This window comes from Vicia villosa, unplaced genomic scaffold (assembly GCF_029867415.1).
Source record: "Vicia villosa cultivar HV-30 ecotype Madison, WI unplaced genomic scaffold, Vvil1.0 ctg.001340F_1_1, whole genome shotgun sequence".
NCBI lineage: Eukaryota > Viridiplantae > Streptophyta > Magnoliopsida > Fabales > Fabaceae > Vicia > Vicia villosa.
This window is the reverse complement of record NW_026705581.1, coordinates 250,283-273,059: the sequence shown is the minus strand read 5'-3', so window position 1 is coordinate 273,059 and position 22,777 is coordinate 250,283. Positions and strand designations below refer to the sequence as shown.

Genomic DNA, 22,777 nt, shown 5'->3' with positions numbered 1-22,777 from the left:
AAAATCTATCCCGTTTGCTTAATTCGGACAATAGGATCATACCTCTCACAAACTTAACCGCTTGTCACTGAGTTTGTATCCAAATAGGAATAGACAATCCGCTTAGGGAATTAAAATTATGATAATCGATGATAGTAGGAACTGATTCAGTAGATTGGCTTATTTCAATAATCATTTTTTCAAAACAGCTTATTTCAGAATCACTTATTTTAAGCGCTTCTTTTTCTGTAATTCGACCACCAAACCAACCCCCCCCAAATTCGACTTTGCTTTTAGTTAATAGAATCAAGAATCCTTGCGATACGACTCGAGCCATTGTCGCTATACTACGTTTTTTTGAAAACTACTCCTTTTGACCCGCGAGCGACAGCGGATCAATAACCCCTAAATTACGATGTGTTAATCTCTTCTCCACCAATTCCAGAACCATTTGGGTACGGATTTGAAGCTTTCATCCTTTTACTTCGGATCTAGATTTGGAGATGCCTTAACTCGTACTATTAATTGAACCCTAAAAGTTGAACATGTTCTTATATTTGATGGAGATGCAAAAGAAGAAGATGCACAAAACCTTAATGTTAGAGGTTGAGGAAGAAGAAGAACGTTGAAGATGAAGAACGAGGAAGAGTAACGTTGAAGAAGAAGATAAGTGTTGGTTTATAGGGTTTGCTCTTACGTCGCAGCTAACTAGGACAAATCATTAGGGAAACTAACAGCGTTTAAATAAAATGACTCAGGAGGATAAACTTAAAATAGTTTGTAAATTTGGGAAATCAAAATTGTCGTTTTATTAAGGGACCAAAATGAACCCCGCTCCAAAGATACGATACAAAATAGGATATCAAATCCACATTTAATTTGTGATTCAGTATTCAATCAAAAATACATTAAGTGAAACGTATTTTTCTCTCAACATTCTTATTTCCACATCAATTTTAACTAAGAGACTAAATGAAAAGTACAAATGTGAGTTGGTTTGAAAAGTTGAGGATCAAAATAAAAGTCGTTATGTTATTAAAAATAAAATAGCCCCTTGTACTGAGCATATTGAAAATAAATAGTCTTTTGCAAACCACCTAATTTTGTGGCCCGCAATGGATAGAGCCTTCAAAATGTAAACTTATCTATGATATGTGTTCGATTTTGACGGAAATTAATTTTGAATCAATTGATTCTATAAAATTGATTTTGGCTAAAATTAAGTTGTTCCTAAAGTGAAATATTTTTGGATACATTCATGCAAAGGTAAGTTGAACGATATATTTCATTGTAAAAATCATGTTTAGTTTCAAAACTACAAACTTTAAATTTAAGTAAAATGAATTTTGAGGTCATAGTCAATTATAATTTTGATGAACCAGACACGTCATCAATTCTATATCTGTAAAATTATTTTTGCATCTTTTAAAATAGAAACAAAACATACACTAAATATTTGTGTAGTCCGTCTGATTATGATTATAATAGTATACTTACTTTTTTTAGCCACTCAAGATTTTTCTTTTAAAATAAACAAGATTTTAATATAATTTAATCTAATAAAAAACTTCATAAATAATATTGACTATTTTCATCCAATATGATTTAAAAAATATGCAAGTACATATTATTTTTTTAGGGTTAAATATATTTATGGTCCGTATAAAATTATTAAATTTAATTTGCTTCAAATCCCTATAAAAAAATAGCATGTTTTAGTCCCTACAACATTATTATGCACATAATTTTCGTCCATGCTATTAAACCAATGTGTATTTTGAATGGTTATTTTACAAACATGTTTAGAACGTGATAAAAAGTTTCTTGAACAAAAAGAACTCAAAACTTGATTTCTAAGTTGAGATTTTCATTACTTTTATCATTATCTTTTGAAATTAAAAAAATTCATATTTAATTCATCTCATTTTAAAAAATTCTAAAATTTGGTAAATAAATATTTTACAGTATTTTAAACTTGTATAAAAAAAATTATTCAAATTAAAAGTTAAAGGGTAATTAAAAAAATTTAAAATTTTAGAAAATAGTAGGGACTAAAACTGCATGTATAAAAAATTTGTAAGGACTAAAATATATATTTTTTAATATGGACTAAAAATAAAACTTGAGATATTTATAAGGACCAAAAACATATTTAATCTTATTTTTTATCAATGAAAAAAAAGAATCAACGAAAAATTAAACTCTTAAGAATTAAATTCTCATAGAGTCTGTTAAACAGATATTAACTAAAGAAGGAAGGACAAATAGAAAACACTCTTTATTGTTGAACAAACGAGAATCTCAATTTAGCAAGCCAATCAGTACTAGCATTCTCTTCGCGTAAGGTGTGAGCAACGAAAAGTTATCACTTTTTAAGAATAAGAGATTCGATATAATTCACCAGAGATGCAAAAGAATGAGTATAAGGCACACCCTCTTGAATAAACTTCGGCGTTGTTGAGAGAAACTCGCAAATCACATTTTTGAAACCATGATTCCAAACAATATTAAGACCATGAGAAAGGACTTGAAAGTCTGCATTAATGTTAGAGGTGAAACCACAACTTCTTGCAAGTCCTATGATCCAACCAACATAAATTTCTTCAAAAGACCACTAAAGTCGGATGACCTTGGATTACCAATGGAACTACCATCTACATTTACATAAGTCTAGGAGTTGATATCTTATTAGAACCACCAAAAGCCTGCTTGGTAGAGTGTAAAAAAATAGTTATTTGGTCAAGAATATTCTGGGGAGAGTGACTGTTGTTTTTGAAAGATTCTTCGTTACGAGATTTCCAAATCATCCAACAACAAATGAGAAATAAAGGGTTGTGATTGGCGACCGCATTAATTGTCATCCATTTATATTTATAAATCGCTAAGAGTGTGTAAGAGGCATTTGTTGACAGCACATATGATGAAAGACTCGTGTATAGTTGGTAGATAATTTTTCATACATGATGATCCAAACAAAATGATGAATATTTTCATATTATTTGGGGTTCCAAATTCAAAACCAACTCATTATTTGAATATGGAGTGGATTTAACTTCAAAGTTAACCAAGAATAAGATGATTTGATATAATAAATACTTGATACCAATGTTTCTAAATAAAAATATTATTTAAGTAGGCGTTAGTAAAGAGATTAGTCATCTCCATTTTTATTATGTATTGAGGAAAATTATACAACATACAAATTCCAGTTTAAAATTATACATAATGTTGGTGCACAATGAATAAAGATGATGACAAAGAGAATGAACAAAAGGAATAACGGCGCAAAGATTAATGAGAAAATAAAGTTGTATATTCTACTTGCGTTGTTAACAAATGATAGCTACTACAAGGCTATTTATACAAAAGAAAAATTGCCACCTAAGCCCTAACAGACTAAACTTAGTGAACAAGTTTAGGGTACGAACCGTACAGTACTACAAAATACTAAAGTACCCTTACTACAAAACAACTAAGCTAATGGGACCCAAAAGGTAACATCTTATGGTCAACACTATCTTCTGAGTAACCATCAGAAGATCAGCCCACATCAGTTCTTCTGATGCTCATCTTCTGAATATTAAATTACTCTTCAATATCATCCCTTAATTCATATTCTTCAATCAAAGCTGATAACGCCAATTCCATCCCTTAAGAGCAGAAATTGATCCGTCTTGATTGCCTTCGTCAGAACATCTGACATCTGCTTGTGGGTGCTAGAGTGCACAACTTCTAATGTTCCATTCTGGACTTGGCTTCTCAAAAAATGATACTTAGTCTCAATATGCTTGCTTCTTCCGTGTAACAACGGATTCTTGGCAAGATTGATTGCAAACTTGTTATCAATCATCAGCTTCAGAGGCTTCTTCACTTTAATCTTCAAATCTTCCAATAAGTTCAGAAGCCACACAGCTTGACATGCAGCTACAATGCCTGCAATGTACTCAGCTTCACAGGTTGATAGAGCAACAACAGCTTGCTTCTTGGAACTCCAAGAAATGGGACCTCCCAGAAACATAAACAGATATCCAGAGGTACTCCTTCTATCAACTCTGTCTCCACACCAATCAGAGTTAGAATAACTCAATAACACTGATTCTTCCTTTCTCCCAAAAGGAAACAATATGCCATATTTCAAAGTTCCCTTGACATATCTCAAGACTCTGACAGCAGCTTGGTAATGGGACCACTTAGGTTTACTCATGAACCTACTAACCAATCCAACTGCATAGCATATATCAGGCCTGGTATTACACAAATACTTCAGAGAACCCACCAGCTGTTTGAAGATCATAGCATCAACATCTTCACCTTCAGAGTCAGAGTCCAACTTCTGATTCGTTTCTGACGGTGTAACAGCAGCTTTGCAATTCTCCATCTTGAATTTCTTCAGAAGTTCTAACTCATACTTCAGCTGGTGCAGAATGATACCATCTTCTGAGTACAGAATCTTCATCCCTAGAAAATATGACATTTTCCCAAGGTCTGTAATCTCAAACTCATTCATCAACACCTTCTTGAACTTCATCAAATCTTCTGGACAACTCCCTGTAAGAAATATGTCATCAACATAAAGACACAACAGAATCATATTGCTTCCAGAATGTTGCACATAGACTCCATATTCCATCTCACACTTCTGAAACCCTTGCTTCTTGAAAAATGAATCAATTTTCAAATTCCAAGCTCTGGGTGCTTGCTTCAATCCATACAGAGCTTTGTGTAATTTGTACACCATCCCTTCCTGATTCTTTTTCATAAAGCCAGGGGGTTGTGACACGTATACCTCCTCTTGTAATGGACCGTTCAGAAATGCAGACTTTACATCCAGATGCATCAAGGACCAACCTCTGTTTGTAGCTAACGCAATCACCAATCTGATTGTTTCATGTCTAGCTACAGGAGCAAACACCTCAAAGTAATCTAGTCCAGGTTTCTGAAGAAAACCTCTTGCCACTAGCCTTGCTTTGTGTTTACCAACTGATCCATTTGGCTTCAGCTTTACCTTGAAAACCCATCTGACACTGATGGCTTTCTTCTTCTTTGGAAGTTCTGTCAGCTTCCAAGTCTTGTTTCTTTCTATAGCCTCAAGTTCTTCTTTCAAGGCATTCAGCCAGACTTTCTTCTTGAGCGCTTCTTCAATACCCATTGGTTCAGAATCTACTAACATGGCACACTGAATGACCTCTCCTTCTGAGTCAACTTCTGTGTCTTGCAACATGTCAAAATCTGCAAACCTTCATGGTATAGTTCTGACTCTTTGTGGTCGCTGAGCTACTTCAGAGTCAGCTACTCCAGAGTCACCACCTTCATGATCATCTCCAGAAGCTTGTCCTCCAGACTCTATGTCTTCAGAGTTTTCCCTTCCAGAATCATGACTACCACCAGACTCTGGATCATCATCAAAATCTGGATCAGAATCAGATTCACCATCTGACTCATCTTCAAAAGATTCTTCATCTTCTGACTCTAAATCTTCTTCAAAAGTTATCTCTACATTAAAAGTTGGTTGAGACTCTCTCCAATCCCAAACTTCTAATTCTTTCACAATGACATCTCTTCTGACTTCAACTTTGTTAGTCTCTGGACAATAGAGCCTGTATGCAACTATACTGTGGTACCCCACCAATAACATCACTCTACTCCTATCATCCAGCTTCTTCCTTCTAGCTTCTAGAATGTGTTTGTAACACACAGAACCAAAAACCTTCAGATGACTAACGCTTTGCTTCTCTTTAGTTCACTTCTCTAAAGGAACAATTTCCTTCAACATCTTCGTTGATTCAGAGGACTTACTTCAGATTCAGAGGTAGTCATAAGGCACAGATTTGCTTCTTCTTCGTCACTGTCTGAGTTTGAATTTTCAGAGTCATCACATGAAGCCATCATTGACTTCTTCTTGAATGGTGTTCCTTTGATGAACCTTTTTTGTTGAGGACATTTAGTTTTGAAGTGTCCAACTTTGTTACATCCAAAGCATGTGATTTTGCTTTTATCTATCTCAGCCTTTTGAGTATCCCTTCGAAATGGTCGTTTGTTTTGTCCTCTTCGAAATACCATTTGCTGAATGCGTTTAGATATGAGTGCTAAATCATCCTCATCTTCAGAAAGTGATTCATTTGACTCCTCAATTTTTGGTTGAGTTTCTTTTGAGTTTTGAACAGCCTTGAGTGCAATTGATTTTACTTTCTTTTGTGGTTTATCTTCTAGAATGATACATTCATGAGCACGAAGAGAACCAACAAGTTCCTCAACTGGTAGATTTGTCAGATCTTTAGCTTGAGTTATAGCAGTAACCATTGGTCTCCATACTTTAGGAAGACATCTAAGTAATTTTCTTATTCTCTCATGAGGGGAGTAAGTTTTTCCAAGAGATCTTAATTCATTAATAATAATTGTAAACCTGGAGAACATTTCATCTATGGTTTCATCTTCTTTTATTTCAAATGTTTCAAATTTTCTAACTCCCATATCTATTCTTTCTTCTTTAACATGACTTGTTCCTTCATGGTGAATTTTGAGTTTGTCCTAGATCTCTTTGGCAGTGTTACATTCTTCAATTCTATCGTATTCTTTTCTGCTAAGAGCACATGATAAAATAAATTGAGCTTTTGAGTTTAAGAGTACCTGGTTTTTCTCTTCAGGAGTCCATGACGCTTGAGGTTTAGGGGCAGCAGGAGCAGCGTCAGTTGGAGCAGTCATTGGAGTGAAGTTTCATGTTTCAATGATGGACCACATATTTATATCTTGAGATAAGAGAAAGAGTCTCATTTTACCTTTCCAGTAGTAGTAGTCAATTCCATTAAAGAGTGGAGGTCTGTGGGAAGATCCTCCTTCAGCAATGAATTTTGTTTGGTCAGCCATTCTTTGGGTTGTTGTGATTGTTTTACTCTAACACGGTTAAGTGTAGTTTTTTAAGAGCCCGAGCTCTGATACCAATTGTTGGAAATAAATGTCACTAGAAAGGGGGGTTTGAATAGTGACCTCTTAAAATTTTAGTTTAAGTGTGAGAGAAAGATATAAGAAAATATAAGACTAATAATAAAGAACACACAAAGGTTTATACTGGTTCACCAAAAGGGTTAGTCAAGTCCTCACACACAGTGAGATTTTCTTATATCTTACACTTTTATCCTTTAAACCAGGGATAAAAATGTTATGCTTTACACAACCTCAAAAGGCTTTTACACACACTAAAGTATCACTTTAGAACTTTCTTTCTCTTTTGTTACAAACAAGATTTTATATCTCTTGAAGATATACAAAGGTGTTTAATGGATGATTTGAATATGATTCACTATTTGGCAGTGATAATTATTTCTTCCTCTTCTTATGAATAAGATAAGCTTTTTGACTTTGATTCAAAATGAGATTAAGCTTGGATGAGAAAGTTGTCTTTTTCTTTGCAAGAGGTGCTTGTTATATAAGAGCTAGAATGAATATGACCGTTTGTACTTGCAAGATAATAAAATATCTTTTCTTAGCTGGATGTGTACTTTGAGGAGACCAGAAGCCAGTCTTTTGAGTAGATGAACAATCTGTTATATCTGGCAGTGTACTTTGAGGAGACCAGAGGATGGTCCTTTGAGTAGATGATCATTATCTTTTGAATAGATGCTCGTTGGTTTATTTTGATGTGATGGAATATGCTGTCAGTTGTACTAGATGCTTTTCCCAATGTTTTGATAAGATCAAGTTAAAGCTAAAACAAAATATATAAGGTCTAACAATACGAGGACCTGCAAGAACACTTGTTAGAGGAGTTAGGATAATATGTTGTCCTCAAAACTCATAAGTGTTTCAACATTCTCCCTCTTTTTGAGGATGACCAACTTACTCTAGATTTTGTTTTAGTTTAAGCTCCCCCTGCGAACATATTAACTTATTTTTGTTTTAGAAACTGATGTTTTTAGATTTTTGCTCCCCCTGAATATATGTTGTCTATTTTTGAGAAGTCTGGTTGGAAAAAAAAATTTGTGGCACATATTTTGTAAAAGATTGAACCAGAACATAGTAGATACTTCTTTTGATAAAAATAGCATATATCTTTTTAGCATAATCTAAAATATATATTTTATCATTTTTTCTTAAATGATCATGCATGAGATATTTATCAAACAAGTTTAAAGACAGAAGAGAGATCCAAACATAGTCATACATTTTCAACAAAAGTGGATCCTTAATAAAAGCCTTAGTAAAAGCATAAAGCATGCAGCTTTAAAATTAGTAGAGCTAAACTTTTGCTGCTACTAATTTTTCAGATGTTTGATAATGCATAGGCAAACATAATTCAAAACATAAAATATCCAAGGTAAACAAAATAAACAACATAAATATAGATTCTCCCCCTTTGGACAACCACAAAAAGAAGGGGGTTGCACCTTGGAATGCCAAAATAGTCATGAAGCTAGCAATTAGATATTATCAGTAGGACCGTGAGGTGGAGCCTGAAGAAACGGGAAATCAAAGTCCGGAATGTTTGGAGGAGGAATGTGTGGGAACGCTTTTGGAAGAAACACCTTGGAATGCCATTCAAAGAAGGCCTGATTCTGTCTGCCAAGACTAACCACTGCTTTTTGAAGAGCAGACAAGTCATCTTGGGATGAGCTTGAGTTAGCCAAGTGATCCTCTTTGAAAGCTTTGAAAGAGTTTGGAGCAGTATCAACAGATGTGGTATTAAACCATGGCAGATTTAGAGAGCCAAAGGTTTCTTGATTTGTTTCTTGTGGAGAACCATACGAGTCATAGATGGGAGCCTGACTTAGGAAGTCATTGAAGGTATTTTCAACGGGGGGCTGCTGAGTATAGGTGATGAAGCGGGAGCAAACGGATTTTCATTGAAGATAGGCTCATTGTTGGGGACAATAGTAGGAATGGTTGAGTAGGTGTTTTGAGGGACAGGTGGAATGAGGGAATATAGGGTTTCAGCATTGGGATCAAAGCTGCTAGAGAAGGATGTGCAATGAGATTGATTGAGAATTTGATGCTGAAAGAGTAAAGCATCCAGATCATCATTCATAGGAGGAGTAATAGTGGAGGTAATGTTGAGATTCAGTTCAGGTGAGTGTACGGGAGAGTGATCAAAAACTGGAATGTGGGGGATTTTGGAGGCTGGAGTTTCAGATGGAATTAATGAATGGATCTCTTGTGGTATATTTGGTTCAGTGGGTTCATGGAAAGGGGAGACGGGTTCCTTGATGGGGGATTCAGTTTTTTCAATTTTTGGGGAAGGAGTTTTAGAGGCTTCAGCATTAGTAGGTTTGGACATGAAATGACCAATTTCTTGTTCAGCTTGGTCTTTTATGGTGAAGGTTTTGACCTTTTTCTTGACATCAGCAGTTTTGACTAAACGTTTTCGTTTTTGAAGCACAGGAATTTGAAGTACAGGGAGGTTCATTTTGGAGAGCCTACATCCATGAATGGCTCCAGCACCCATGAAAGATGTGGCATCATCAGTGGGGATTTTAAAGTGTCTAAACACAAGTGATAAAAACCTTCCATATGGAGCAGTTCTACCCTTTCTGCATGTGTGTTTCATAAAGTTTAGGATGAGATAACCTAGGTGAAGGGGACGACGGTTTAGGAGATGAAAAATCACCAAAATGTCATACTTAGACAGTTTTTCTAGGCTTCCTGCTCGAGGGATGATGTTGTGAATGGACATTTTGTGTAGAATACGGGGGATAGGGTTCAGATTTGAAGACACTAGGGGTTTAGTGGTATCAACAAGTAGCTCCTGGTAAACATTATCCATAGTGGTGTTGTACAATCCAACCCATTCTTTTGCAAAGAGATGAGTGCCAGAATCAGGAATGCTAAGAATTTCACAGATTAGAGATGGAGTTAGGGTTATGGTTATACCTTTGATGGTAGATTTGAGAGTCAAATCATTGGGGTCTTGATGGATTGGTGCATAGAAGCAACGAACTAGTTTTGGGTAGGTTTCGATTTCTAGGGTTAACATCTTTCTCCAACCTTGAACGAGTATGAGCTCTTCAATGTTGTAGCCACGGGCAGTGAAGCTTTCAAAGTCCATGGGTTTTCCATAAATCACACTTCTGTTCCTCCATTTAGAGTTGAAGAGGTCGAGAGCGCGTTTAGAGGAGAAGATAACATCCTGAGTTGATTCGACTTCAACATCTTCTGGGCAAGTTTCTTCATCAGAATCATCCGAAATTTCAATGGTAGATTTCACAGGTTTGGTTTTTTGAAGACGAGAAGACTTGCGGATTCTAGATGTCTTAGCAGATTTTGCAGGTGATTTGGGATTTTCTGGAAGGATGAAGGAGATTGGTTTCTCGTTTAGGATGTCTTGGTTGGTTTCAGATGAAGACATAGTTGGTTGTGGTTTAGGGTTGATATCTGGTTTAGGGTTGATGTTTGAAGAAGACATGGTTTTGGAGTTTGCAGAAATATTGAAGAAGATAATGGTTGGGATACGAAAAGCTTGATGAGATGAATGAGAAATTTGGGTGGATGATAAAGAGTGGAGTGTAGGCGTGGGGGAAGATGAAGAGTACAAGTAATGATGCATGGTTACTATTTGATTTTTTGAAAACTGTGCAAAAAAGGGACGGGAGATCGTGAAGTATGTGAAGATAGCATGCTTGGAAGGTATCAAAAAAGGAAATAAGATTTTTTCAATAAATGCAAAGATATACCTTTTTCACCTTTTTTCTTAAATGATTAGACATAAATGTGATGTTAAAAGGGAAAATTTTTAATAAAAAAAATGAACACTTTTGTCTATGTGTCGCTTCAGACAAAAATTTACTTTTCCTTTTGTCCCCCCCCCCTTTTTTTATATATAAAAACGAGGTTTAACAAGGATTTTTGAAGATATTGATTTTTTATTTTATTTTGAGGATTCAATAGGACAAGTAATGATTTTTAACTTTTGTTTTAAAAAATTGAATCTCTCTTCTATCAATGGTTTGGTAAAGATATCAGCTAGTTGATTTTGAGTTTGTACAAAAATTAATTCTACCTCTTCCTTTTGAACATGGCCTCTGATGAAATGATGTTTTATTTCAATGTGCTTAGACCTGGAATGTTGTATAGGGTTTTTTGATAAATTTATAGCACTAGTATTATCACAATAAATTGGTACCTTGGAGTAGTTTAGAGAGTAGTCTTCCAATTGATTTTTTATCCAAATGATTTGTGAGCAACAGTTAGCTGCTGACACATATTCAGCTTCAGTTGTTGAGAGTGCAGTAGTACTTTGCTTTTTACAAGACCAAGTTGTAAGAGCATCTCCTAGGATTTGACATGCACCACTATTACTTTTTCTTTCTACTTTGTCTCCAGCATAGTCAGCATCACAATAGGCTTTTAAGTCAAATTCTGAACTTCTTTTGTACCAAAGACCAATGTTAGTTGTACCTATAAGATATCTGAGAATGCGCTTTACAGCAGTAAGATGAGATTCCTTGGGATCTGTTTGGAATCTAGCACAAAGTCCAACTGATTCTTTTCAAATTGTGAAAGCTCCTCAGTCATGGCTTGAATCCATGAATCATCTTGGATTGCATCATTTATATGCTTGGGTTCAATTTGAGATATCATTGCTAGGTTATTGTTTTTGTCTTTGAAGAATTGTCTTGTACATACTTGATCAGGGGTTTCACCAATAATTACATCATGAGGATGATGTGGTACAGTTTTCCAACTTTTTGGAGGAGTTGGAAGTGATACTTCCATAGAGTCTACGTGAATTTCTTTGTCGAGAATTTCCTCTTGTTCATCTAATTCATCATCAAGACTTTCAATGTTTGAAGGTTCATTAGTTTCTTTAAATATAACATGCATGCTTTCTTCCACACATTGATTTTTGAGATTGTAAATTCTATATCCTTTTGAAGTTTGAGAGTATCCAATAAATATCCCTTTGTCAGATTTAGAATCAAACTTTCCTAGATTATCTTTGTTGTTTAAGGTGAAACAATAACATCCAAACACACGAAAATATGAAATATTAGGAGTTCTATTTTTCCATAACTCATAGGGAGTTTTGTTCAAAATTTTTCTGATGGTAACTCTGTTTATAATGTAACAAGATGTATTAACTGCCTCAGCCCAAAAAATATTTTTCTACATTTGATTCATTTATCATAGTTCTAGCCATTTCTTGAAGACTTCTATTTTTTCTTTCTGCCACACCATTTTGTTGAGGTGTCCTAGGACAAGAAAAATTGTGAGAGATTCCATTTTCCTCAAAGAATTGCTTAAAAATAGAGTTTTCAAATTCTCCTCCGTGATCACTTCTCACAGATATGATTTTAGAACTTTTTTCATTTTGAAATTTTGTGCAGAAGTTTTTGAACGCCTCAAAAGAGTCATCTTTGTGTTTTAGAAATAGAACCCAAGTGAATCTAGAGTAATCATCTACAATTACGAACCCGTATCTTTTTCCACTAAGACTTGAAGTTTTGACAGGGCCAAACAAGTCTACGTGAATGAGTTCCAAAGGTTTATTTGAAGACACAATGTTTTTTGATTTGAAGCTACTTTTTGCAGGTTTTCCTTTGATGCAAGCTTCACACACAGCATCTTTATTAAATTTTATTTTAGGAATGCCTCTTACTAGTTCAAATTTTATCAAGTTTGAGATAGTTCTCATGTTGGTGTGGCCACAACATTTGTGCCAAATCCATTTTTCATTTTCATGAGATGCAAAACAGGTTTCAGATGAAATTTCATTCAAGAAAAGAGTATATAGATTTTTGTGTCTGGTTCCACAAAAGAGAGTTTCATTTGTAAGAGGATGTTTCACAATGCAAGTATTTTGTTTAAAAATAACTTCATAACCATTATCACATAGCTGACTTATACTTAACAAATTATGTTTTAATCCATCTACAAACTGAACATCTTTAATTAAAGCAGAACCATTCTTACCAATGGTTCCAATACCTTTTATTTTGGCTTTTTCATTGTTGCCAAATGTGACTGATCCTCCATCCTTATTTTCTAGAGATATGAAGCAGTCGTTATCTCTAGTCATATGACGAGAGCAACCGCTGTCTAGGTACCAAACTTTTTTCTTTATTGAGAGAAGACATTCCTGTAGAAGATGTTAGCATTTTCTTAGGTACCCAGATTTGAGTGGGTCCTTTAGGGTTAGAATTTTCTTTAGGAAGAACAACATGTATGGGATTGGAAGCTGGTACAAATTTTATGGGTTTGGATAGAGATTTCTCTTTCCATGTAGGAATTATATTGTTTTGTTTTTTAACATAGTTTTGTTTAAATGGTTTTTTAAAATAACATTTTGACTCCTCGTGATTTGTTTTTTTACAGTAGCAACATTTTTTTATTTGTATTAGAGTGGTGTTTCCTGAGTCTAATTTTTTTATATGAGGTGTAAAAAACGTTTCATATATTTTTTTTGTTTTTTGAGGATTTGAACCCTATTCCTGCTTTATCAAAAATACCTGATTGTGATCCCATTATGTTTTGAAAAGTTTCAGTAGACCTAACAAATTTTGTGATATCCTGAGTTAGATTTTCTATCTTGTTTTCTAAAGTTTCTATTTTTGGAAGATTTGATTTTTCAAGTAGTACTTTTTGTTTAGAGGAGAGAGAAGAGTGAGCATTATATAAATTAGTTATTGTGATAGATTGTTTATCAATGGTTTTTTTTAAATCTTCCTTTTCTTTGATTAAGTTTGAAATTTGTTCTTTTTGGAAAAGACATTTTTGAGTTAAGAGGTTTGAATCCTCTAGCAGATTGTCAAACATAAAATTCATTTCATGACAAGTACTACAGGATATAAGAGGACTTACTTCAGATTCAGAGGTAGTCATAAGGCACAGATTTGCTTCTTCTTCGTCAGTGTCTGAGTTTGAATTTTCAGAGTCATCCCATGAAGCCATCATTGACTTCTTCTTGAATGGTGTTCCTTTGATGAACCTTTTTTGTTGAGGACATTTAGTTTTGAAGTGTCCAACTTTGTTACATCCAAAGCATGTGATTTTTCTTTTATCTATCTCAGCCTTTAAAGTATCCCTTCGAAATGGTTGTTTGTTTTGTCCTCTTTGAAATACCATTTGCTGAATGCGTTTAGATATGAGTGCTAAATCATCCTCATCTTCAGAAAGTGATTCATTTGACTCCTTAATTTTTGGTTGAGTTTCTTTTGAGTTTTGAACAGCCTTGAGTGCAATTGATTTTACTTTCTTTTGTGGTTTATCTTCTAGAATGATACATTCATGAGCACGAAGAGAACCAACAAGTTCCTCAACTGGTAGATTTGTCAGATCTTTAGCTTGAGTTATAGCAGTAACCATTGGTCTCCATACTTTAGGAAGACATCTAAGTAATTTTCTTATTCTCTCATGAGGGGAGTAAGTTTTTCCAAGAGATCTTAATTCATTAATAATAATTGTAAACCTGGAGAACATTTCGTCTATGGTTTCATCTTCTTTCATTTCAAATGTTTCAAATTTTCTAACTCCCATATCTATTCTTTCTTCTTTAACATGACTTGTTCCTTCATGGTGAATTTTGAGTTTGTCCCAGATCTCTTTGGCAGTGTTACATTCTTCAATTCTATCGTATTCTTCTCTGCTAAGAGCACATGATAAAATAAATTAAGCTTTTGAGTTTAAGAGTACCTGGTTTTTCTCTTCAGGAGTCCATGACGCTTGAGGTTTAGGGGCAGCAGGAGCAGCGTCAGTTGGAGCAGTCATTGGAGTGAAGTTTCATGTTTCAATGATGGACCACATATTTATATCTTGACATAAGAGAAAGAGTCTCATTTTACCTTTCCAGTAGTAGTAGTTGAAGGATAGAAAAACACTTAGAAAGGGGGGGTTTGAATAAGTGTAGCTTTAAAAACTTGACCGATAAAAATAAATTGCACAGTTATTTTTATCCTGGTTCGTTGTTAACTAAACTACTCCAGTCCACCCCCGCAGAGATGATTTACCTCAACTGAGGATTTAATCCACTAATCGCACGGATTATAATGGTTCTCCACTTAGTCAGCAACTAAGTCTTCCAGAGTCTTCTGATCACACACTGATCACTCCAGGAACAACTGCTTAGATACCCTCTAAGACTTTCTAGAGTATTCTGATCCACACGATCACTCTAGTTACAACCTGCTTAGATAACCTCTAAGACTTCCTAGAGTATTCTGATCCATACGATCACTCTAGTTACTTACAACTTAATGTAATCAATTCTAAGAGTATTACAATTGCTTCTTAAAAGCTATAATCACAAACTGTGATATTTCTCTTAACGTTTAAGCTTAATCTCACTAATATATTACAACAGCAATGTAGTGAGCTTTGATGAAGATGAAGATTCTGAGCTTTGAATAGAACAGTGTTTCAGCAAGTTAATATTCACAGAAATTGTGTTTTTTCGTTAACCTTGCTTCTCATCAGAACTTCATATTTATAGGCGTTGGAGAAGATGACCGTTGAGTGCATTTAATGCTTTGTGTGTTCCGTACAGCATCGCATTTAATGTTATACGCTTTTGTCAACTACCTCGAGCCTTGTTCACGCTGTGTCTACTGACGTTGCCTTTAATAGCTTCTAACGTTCCTTTTGTCAGTCAGCGTAGCCTGCCACTTGTACTTCCTTCTGATCTGATGTTTGTGAATACAACGTTTGAATATCATCAGAGTCAAACAGCTTGGTGCAAAGCATCTTCTGATCTTCTGACCTTGAAGTGCTTCTGAGCGTGATACCATCAGAACTTCAGTGCTTCTGATCTCATGTTCTTCTGATGCTTCCATAGACCCATGTTCTGATTCTGCTTCGACCATCTTCTGATGTCTTGCCAGACCATGTTCTGATGTTGCATGCTGAACCCTTTGAGACAAAGCTTCTGAGCGCTGAATTATGCATACTCTTTATATATTTCCTGAAAAGGAAATTGCAATGGATTAGAGTACCATATTATCTTAAGCAAAATTCATATTATTGTTATCATCAAAACTAAGATAATTGATCAGAACAAATCTTGTTCTAACAATCTCCCCCTTTTTGATGATGACAAAAACATATATAAATGATATGAATTTGCGATCATAAAGAGCAGTCGGCAAAAGACAAATTACACAGCTATAGCATAAGCATGTGAATATGTCTCCCCCTGAGATTAACAATCTCCCCCTGAGATAAATAATCTCCCCCTGAAATAAATACTCGAAGAACTTTAATAAAAGACTTCCCTGATTATTTTGGTAGAGACGATCACATAAGCTTCTGTCTTCAGAGAATTCATAGCTTCTGACTTCTGCTTCCATTGGACAGCTTCAGAACTTGAATTTCTTTAGATCCCTAGAACACTCATAGCTTCTGATTCCTGCTTCCATTTGGGACAGCTTCAGAACTTGAATTTCTTTGATCATCAGAACATTCACAACTTCTGATTCCTGCTTCCATCTAGGACATCTTCAGAACTTGAATTTCTTTGATCTTCAGAACATTCACAGCTTCTGATTTCTGCTTCCATTTAGGACAGCTTCAGAACTTGAGTTTTCTGGATCTTTAGAACATTCACAGCTTCTGATTTCTGCTTCCCTCAGATAGCTTCAGAGCTTTGAATTTCTACCAACATCACTTCATGCTAGATTTGTATCAGAACATTGTTGAATGTACCAGAGCATCATCAGAGCATCTCTACATCCTGAAATGTTACAGAACAAAAACTAAACGACAAAAGTCAGCATGAACGAGTCAGAACATAAAATGTATATTAGAACACATGATATGTATCAGAGCCATATAGGCTTAAAATAATGTATTAGAGCAAATAGAATTTTGTCAGAGCAAATAGACAAATTTTGGATCAAATTCTATTATCAGAAATTCTGATCATTCTTCTTTCTTGCTTCTGATTTCTGAAGCTTGACAGCACTCAGCTTGCTTCAGTTTCCATAAGCTTATTCTTTTTACAGAATAACGCTTCTTATGGTTTTGCTTCTTGTGTTTGCTTTGAAGATTTTCTTCACTTCTTTATACCTGCAAAACACTTAAACCATATAGAACTTGCAGTTCTTGTTAGTGAAAGCAACTGATTAAATCAAATCATTTATCACATATTTCTCCCCCTTTTTGTCATATCATCAAAAAACAGAAAAGATTCAGAGACAAACAAAAAGAAACACACGGAGGAAGAAGATGATTTCATTGAAGTTCAAACATCAGGTACAGAAGTACATGAAGATAAGTAAGATCAGATGCACAAAAACAGATGCAACGAAAAGAAAGAAACAACACAGACTCAATCTAAGATGGCCCTAGCCTTGACAGGATCTTGGCCAGCATCTCTTGAACCTCATTGTTGTGTCCATCTTGCCTCACCATGAAAGCTCTAAACTCAGCATTGAGTGAGCTTTGCTCATCCTGTCTCTTCTGAATTTCTTCCAGAGTCCTTGCAAGACGAGAAGATTCATCAGAAGAAGCTTCACCGCTTTCAACCACAGGAATAGCAACTTGATCTGTAGCTTCCATGGATAGATCATTTGCAGGGATTTCCTCAACAGGATCTGATTCAGCAACATGATCTTCAACATCTGCTTCTTGCATAGAAGCATCTCCATATTCTGCAGCAGGAATTTCCGAGTCTCCATTCTCAAGTGCCTGAAGAATGGCAGCTAGATTCCTGGGAGCAGAAGGACCTTCAACTTCTGGTGGGTCAACAACTTCTGGAATGACCAAGCTTGGGTCTTTCTCAGAAGGGTTTTCCCTCAGATAGTTAAAGAGAGTCTTGAAGTCTCCGAGCAGAACAGGATAATCAGGAATAAAGATAACAATATCCCTGCATGGATTTGCTTCCATTTCAGCAGCCAGTCTTAATTGTTCCATCTAATCCAAGAAGGGCTTCTCTTCCAACAGATGTCTTCCTTTGAGACTAGCAAACCAGAAGTCTTCATAATTCCTCAGAATTCCACGAGGCCGTGGGGCAGTAGCCACTAGTCTTTTCTGTACTCCCATTGCTTCTTCTTGAAACACCTTGCGAAATCTTTTCCAGATATTTCTTGTAGAAACATCATTCAGACCATTTAGGAAGGCTTCCTTCAGAAGGTCTAAGCCATTGATTACCTCATATCTGAAAAGTTCCAGGTAGGTAGAGAGTTCAGGTTCAGGCGGATTGAGGGTGAATTTGTAGTCCGGGTAGAGAGGACAAAAGGGTTTTGATTTTCTGGTAGGTAAGGGATGGGATACAGAAGGTGGAGGTGCAGTGGATGAGGAGGAGGGAATAACTGAGAGAATGATTGATGAGGATGGATTATTTGTAAAGGGAATTGGTGAGAAAGTCTTATCAGAAGGAGTTGGGGGAAGAATATTTAGAGGAGTGGGATTTAGAATGGGAGAGGAGGAGGTTGATGGAGAAGGATTTGGTAAGGTGAAGTTTATTTTTGGTTCAGATGGAGGTGATTGGAAGGATGGTTTAGGGACAGAGGGAGGTGGAGTAAAAACCTGCCTGGAGATTTGCACAGAAGAAGAAGATCTGGTTCTGCGAAAGGAATCTCTAATCCTTTTCTCCCTTCGTTCTTCAGAGTCCACCTTGTCAGGATCAAAGGTGACTCTCAACTTCTTGGCTTCCTTAGCCTCATCTTCTCGGGCTTTTCTTTTAAACCTAGCCTTTTGTTCCTTCTGATCCTTCTTCAAAAGGTCAGCCTTGGACGGAAGTACTCTGCCACGGATCCAAGCAGGATCAATATCTGATTGCTTCCTAACACAATCTTCCAGGTAAGACTTGACAACCTGATGCAGTTCTTCTTGAAACAAGGAGGCAAAACCTTCAACAGCAACTCTTCTTGAGAGAATGTCAGGAAAGCTTGAGCACACAGAAGGTACATTTTGAATGAGTTCTAATCTGAACAAATCCACACCATTGAAAATGGGACCTTGAACTACTCCAAGCAAATGGGATGCATTGAGTTTTCTGATGGAGTCCAGCACTTTGCTTTCAATAAGAATGTCTGAAATCATTCTTCCAAACGGAATAGTCGTTCTTGAAAGATGAGGGTACTTCGCCCTTTCCTCTTCTCTTGACTCAAAGATTGAAGTCTTCAGATTCTCAAACAGAATATGAGAAATGTTGATCTCAGTCTTTTTGCCAATGCAGAAAAGAGTGTGCTTGTGATCTGGACTGATGTAAGAAGAGGAGAGCATCCTTTTTCTGTGATGAAGAGAACCCAGAATAATCTCAGCCCATACTCTATAAAATGGCCTCAAGGTGCCTGTGTTATTCGAGTCAATCCCAGAAGACTGAGAGATTTGTTTTTCAACTATCGACCAATCAACAGATGCATGTCGAAAACCAGACCAACCTTCTTCATCATTCAGATTGTATAGCTTCCTGGTCAGTTTTTCAGAGATAACCACTTCATGCCCTAGCACGAATGAAATGATGGCCGTTGGGGTAACCGTTGCATGTACCCAGAAATCCTTCACAAGATCAGGATAAATTGGACCAACCAATCTATTAAGGTACTTGGACCATCCTTGCTCAAGGATTCGTGCATCACACTTAAAGCCATTCGCTTTAAGATTGTTTAAGTCCACAGCAGTTTCACATAAAACCTCCAAGTCCTTCGTGGGTATCAAGCAAGTTTTCAAAGGAGCATATTCATAATTTCGTAGAAGGATTTGTGAAGAAGTAAGTCTTTCTTTTGAGGAAGATGAACAAGAGGAAGAGTTCATGATGATTATGCCGTAAGATCAGAACAAAGACTAGGGTTTGAAAAAAAAACAGATGCAGCGAAAAGAAGATGTAGAACAAAATAGAGAGAAGGAGAAAAGAATGAAGTTGAAGCGGGCTATTTAAAAGATTTGAAAATAATTAAATCATTTTGCATTAAATGAGAAATGACATTAGGAGAGATAGCATGGTAAATGAAATGATTTAATACAGTTACCTAGGTCGGCGTCTTTTCAACTGCACGCTTCGTACTGACCGTAGAGACACGTGTTCATCATCAGATAATGGATGATAGGTGTGAAATATTCAATAGGCTTTACGCCTTCTGATTCCGATCACTGCTTCTGAATTGATCAAGTTTCTCTTCTGGAAACACTCCTTCTGAAGTATGCTGATGTAAATCTGAATGATCTTCTGATCCATTACTTCTGATATACACAGCTTCTGGAGATTCACTTCTTTGTTCTGCAGCTTCTGATAAGACAAAACTGTATCTGCAGAAATTCTTAAGCTGCTTTGTTTCATCAGAAACAAGTTTATCATCAAACCAGATATTTATTGATTCGTCCACAATCAATGTTTCAATATTGTATATTCTGTAGCATTTAGAGCATTCAGAATAATCAAGAACGAAACACCATTGCTTTAGAAACAAACAAAACAGATGGTTCCGAGACTAATAAACTTTCTTTTCTGATCTCCTACGAACATAGTTTCTTCAACAGATTTAAGTACCAGAACTTGGAAGACAGTCCTTCTTCCCTTCAAGTGTTGAGACCAACTTGAGTCCAGGTGACATGACATGTTGACTTTTATCTTCTTTGTCGCCAAGAGAATCTGCAAAAGAAATAGTCTTTTTCTTTGGTACCCACATCTTCTTGGGTCCTTTCTTGTTAGTTCTCCTCAAGTTCTGATTGAACTTGGGTTTAACATTGTAAGCAGAAGGAGGAACAGCATGATAATTCTTAATATGAGTTTCATGATATTTCCTAGGTTGTGTCACATGCTTTTTGGTGTGTGTTATGTGAAAACTTTGAGCATGTGAAGTGTGTCTAATATCATGGGAGTGGCCATACTTGAACTGATCATACAATGGCTTGTATGTGATTTTCATTTCATCAACAGGTTCAAGTTTGTATGGGTTTTCACCCTCAAAACCAATGCCGACTCTTTTGTTTCCAGACACAGCATATATCATAGAAGCTAGCTGACTTCTGCCAATACTTCTAGATAAGAACTTCCTGAAACTTAAATCATATTCTTTCAGAATATGGTTTAGACTAGCTAGGAGTGGATTTTTCTGAATCAGAAGGAGATCCAACATTATTGGATAATTTTAAAAGTTTTTCTTTTAATTCAGAATTCTCCAACTCAAGCTTCTTTGTTTCAAATTCAAATAGCTTTTTCAGCTTTTTGTATTTGAGACTAATCTGAGACTTGAATTCCAGAAGTTCTGTTAGACTGGAAACTAACTCATCTCTAGTAAGTTCAGAAAATACCTCTTCAGAATCTGATTCTGATGTAGATTCTGATCCGTCATCTTCTGTCGCCATCAGCGCGCAGTTAGCCTGCTCATCTTCAGAGTCTGAATCATCTTCTGACTCATCCCAGGTTGCCATAAGACCTTTCTTCTTATGAAACTTCTTCTTGGGATTTTCCTTCTGAAGTTTTGGACATTCATTCTTGAAGTGTCCAGGCTCATTGCATTCATAGCACATGACCTTCTTCTTGTCAAATCTTCTGTCATCAGAAGATTCTCCACGTTCAAATTTCTTTGAACTTCTGACGCCTCTGAACTTCCTTTGCTTGTTCTTCCAGAGTTGATTTAGCCTTCTGGAGATCAAGGACAGTTCATCTTCTTCTTCAGATTCTGATTCTTCAGGATCTTCTTCTCTAGCCTGAAAAGCGTTAGTGCATTTCTTGATATTGGATTTTAATGCAATAGACTTACCTTTCTTTTGAGGCTCGTTTGCATCCAGTTCAATTTCATGACTCCTCAGGGCACTGATTAGCTCTTCCAAAGAGACTTCATTTAGATTCTTCGCAATCTTAAATGCAGTCACCATAGGACCCCATCTTCTGGGTAAGCTTCTGATGATCTTCTTTACGTGATCAGCCTTGGTGTATCCCTTGTCAAGAACTCTCAATCCAGCAGTAAGAGTTTGAAATCTTGAAAACATCTTTTCAATGTCTTCATCATCCTCCATTTTGAAGGCTTCATACTTCTGGATTAAAGCGAGAGCTTTAGTCTCCTTGACTTGAGCATTTCCTTCATGAGTCATTTTCAAGGACTCATATATGTCATAGGCCGTTTCCCTGTTAGATATCTTCTCATACTCAGCATGAGAGATAGCATTCAGCAAAACAGTTCTGCATTTATGATGATTCCTGAAAAGCTTCTTCTGATCATCGCTCATTTCTTGCCTTGTCAGCTTTACGCCACTGGCATTTACCGGATGTTTGTAACCATCCATCAGAAGATCCCATAGATCACCATCTAGACCAAGAAAGTAACTTTCCAGTTTATCTTTCCAGTATTCAAAGTTTTCACCATCAAATACCGGCGGTCTAGTATAACCATTGTTACCGTTGTGTTGCTCAGCAGAGCCAGATGTAGATGTAGACTTTGCAGTTTCATCAGCCATCTTTTACTGAAGCGTTTTTCTCTTCCTGAATCTTTTCTAAACACGGTTAAGTGCTTGCACCTTAGAACCGGCGCTCTGATGCCAATTGAAGGATAGAAAAACACTTAGAAAGGGGGGGTTTGAATAAGTGTAGCTTTAAAAACTTGACCGATAAAAATAAATTGCACAGTTATTTTTATCCTGATTCGTTGTTAACTAAACTACTCCAGTCCACCCCCGCAGAGATGATTTACCTCAACTGAGGATTTAATCCACTAATCGCACGGATTACAATGGTTCTCCACTTAGTCAGCAACTAAGTCTTCCAGAGTCTTCTGATCACACACTGATCACTCCAGGAACAACTGCTTAGATACCCTCTAAGACTTTCTAGAGTTTTCTGATCCACACGATCACTCTAGTTACAACCTGCTTAGATAACCTCTAAGACTTCCTAGAGTATTCTGATCCACACGATCACTCTAGTTACTTACAACTT

The 22,777-nt window shown here is 36.1% G+C and overlaps 1 protein-coding gene across 1 annotated transcript; it reads right to left on the bottom strand.

Moving 5' to 3' along the window:
• Positions 1–11,388: 11,388 nt before the first annotated feature.
• On the bottom strand, positions 11,389–14,442 carry LOC131634724 (uncharacterized). The gene is made up of 2 exons (XM_058905351.1): positions 13,416–14,442; positions 11,389–11,903 (listed from the first exon to the last, which is right to left on the bottom strand). The coding sequence occupies exons 1-2, from the start codon at positions 14,440–14,442 to the stop codon at positions 11,389–11,391; spliced, it is 1,542 nt and encodes a 513-aa protein (XP_058761334.1).
• Positions 14,443–22,777: the final 8,335 nt, after the last annotated feature.

Bases quoted from the DNA above. Each gene is read 5' to 3' on its own strand.
- LOC131634724 (XM_058905351.1), bottom strand. From the start codon at position 14,442: ATGGGAGTTAGAAAATTTGAAACATTTGAAATGAAAGAAGATGAAACC. The intron at 11,904-13,415 runs GTATTTTTGATA...TAAACAACAAAG, and splicing joins CATAATGGGATCACAATCAG to ATAATCTAGGAAAGTTTGAT.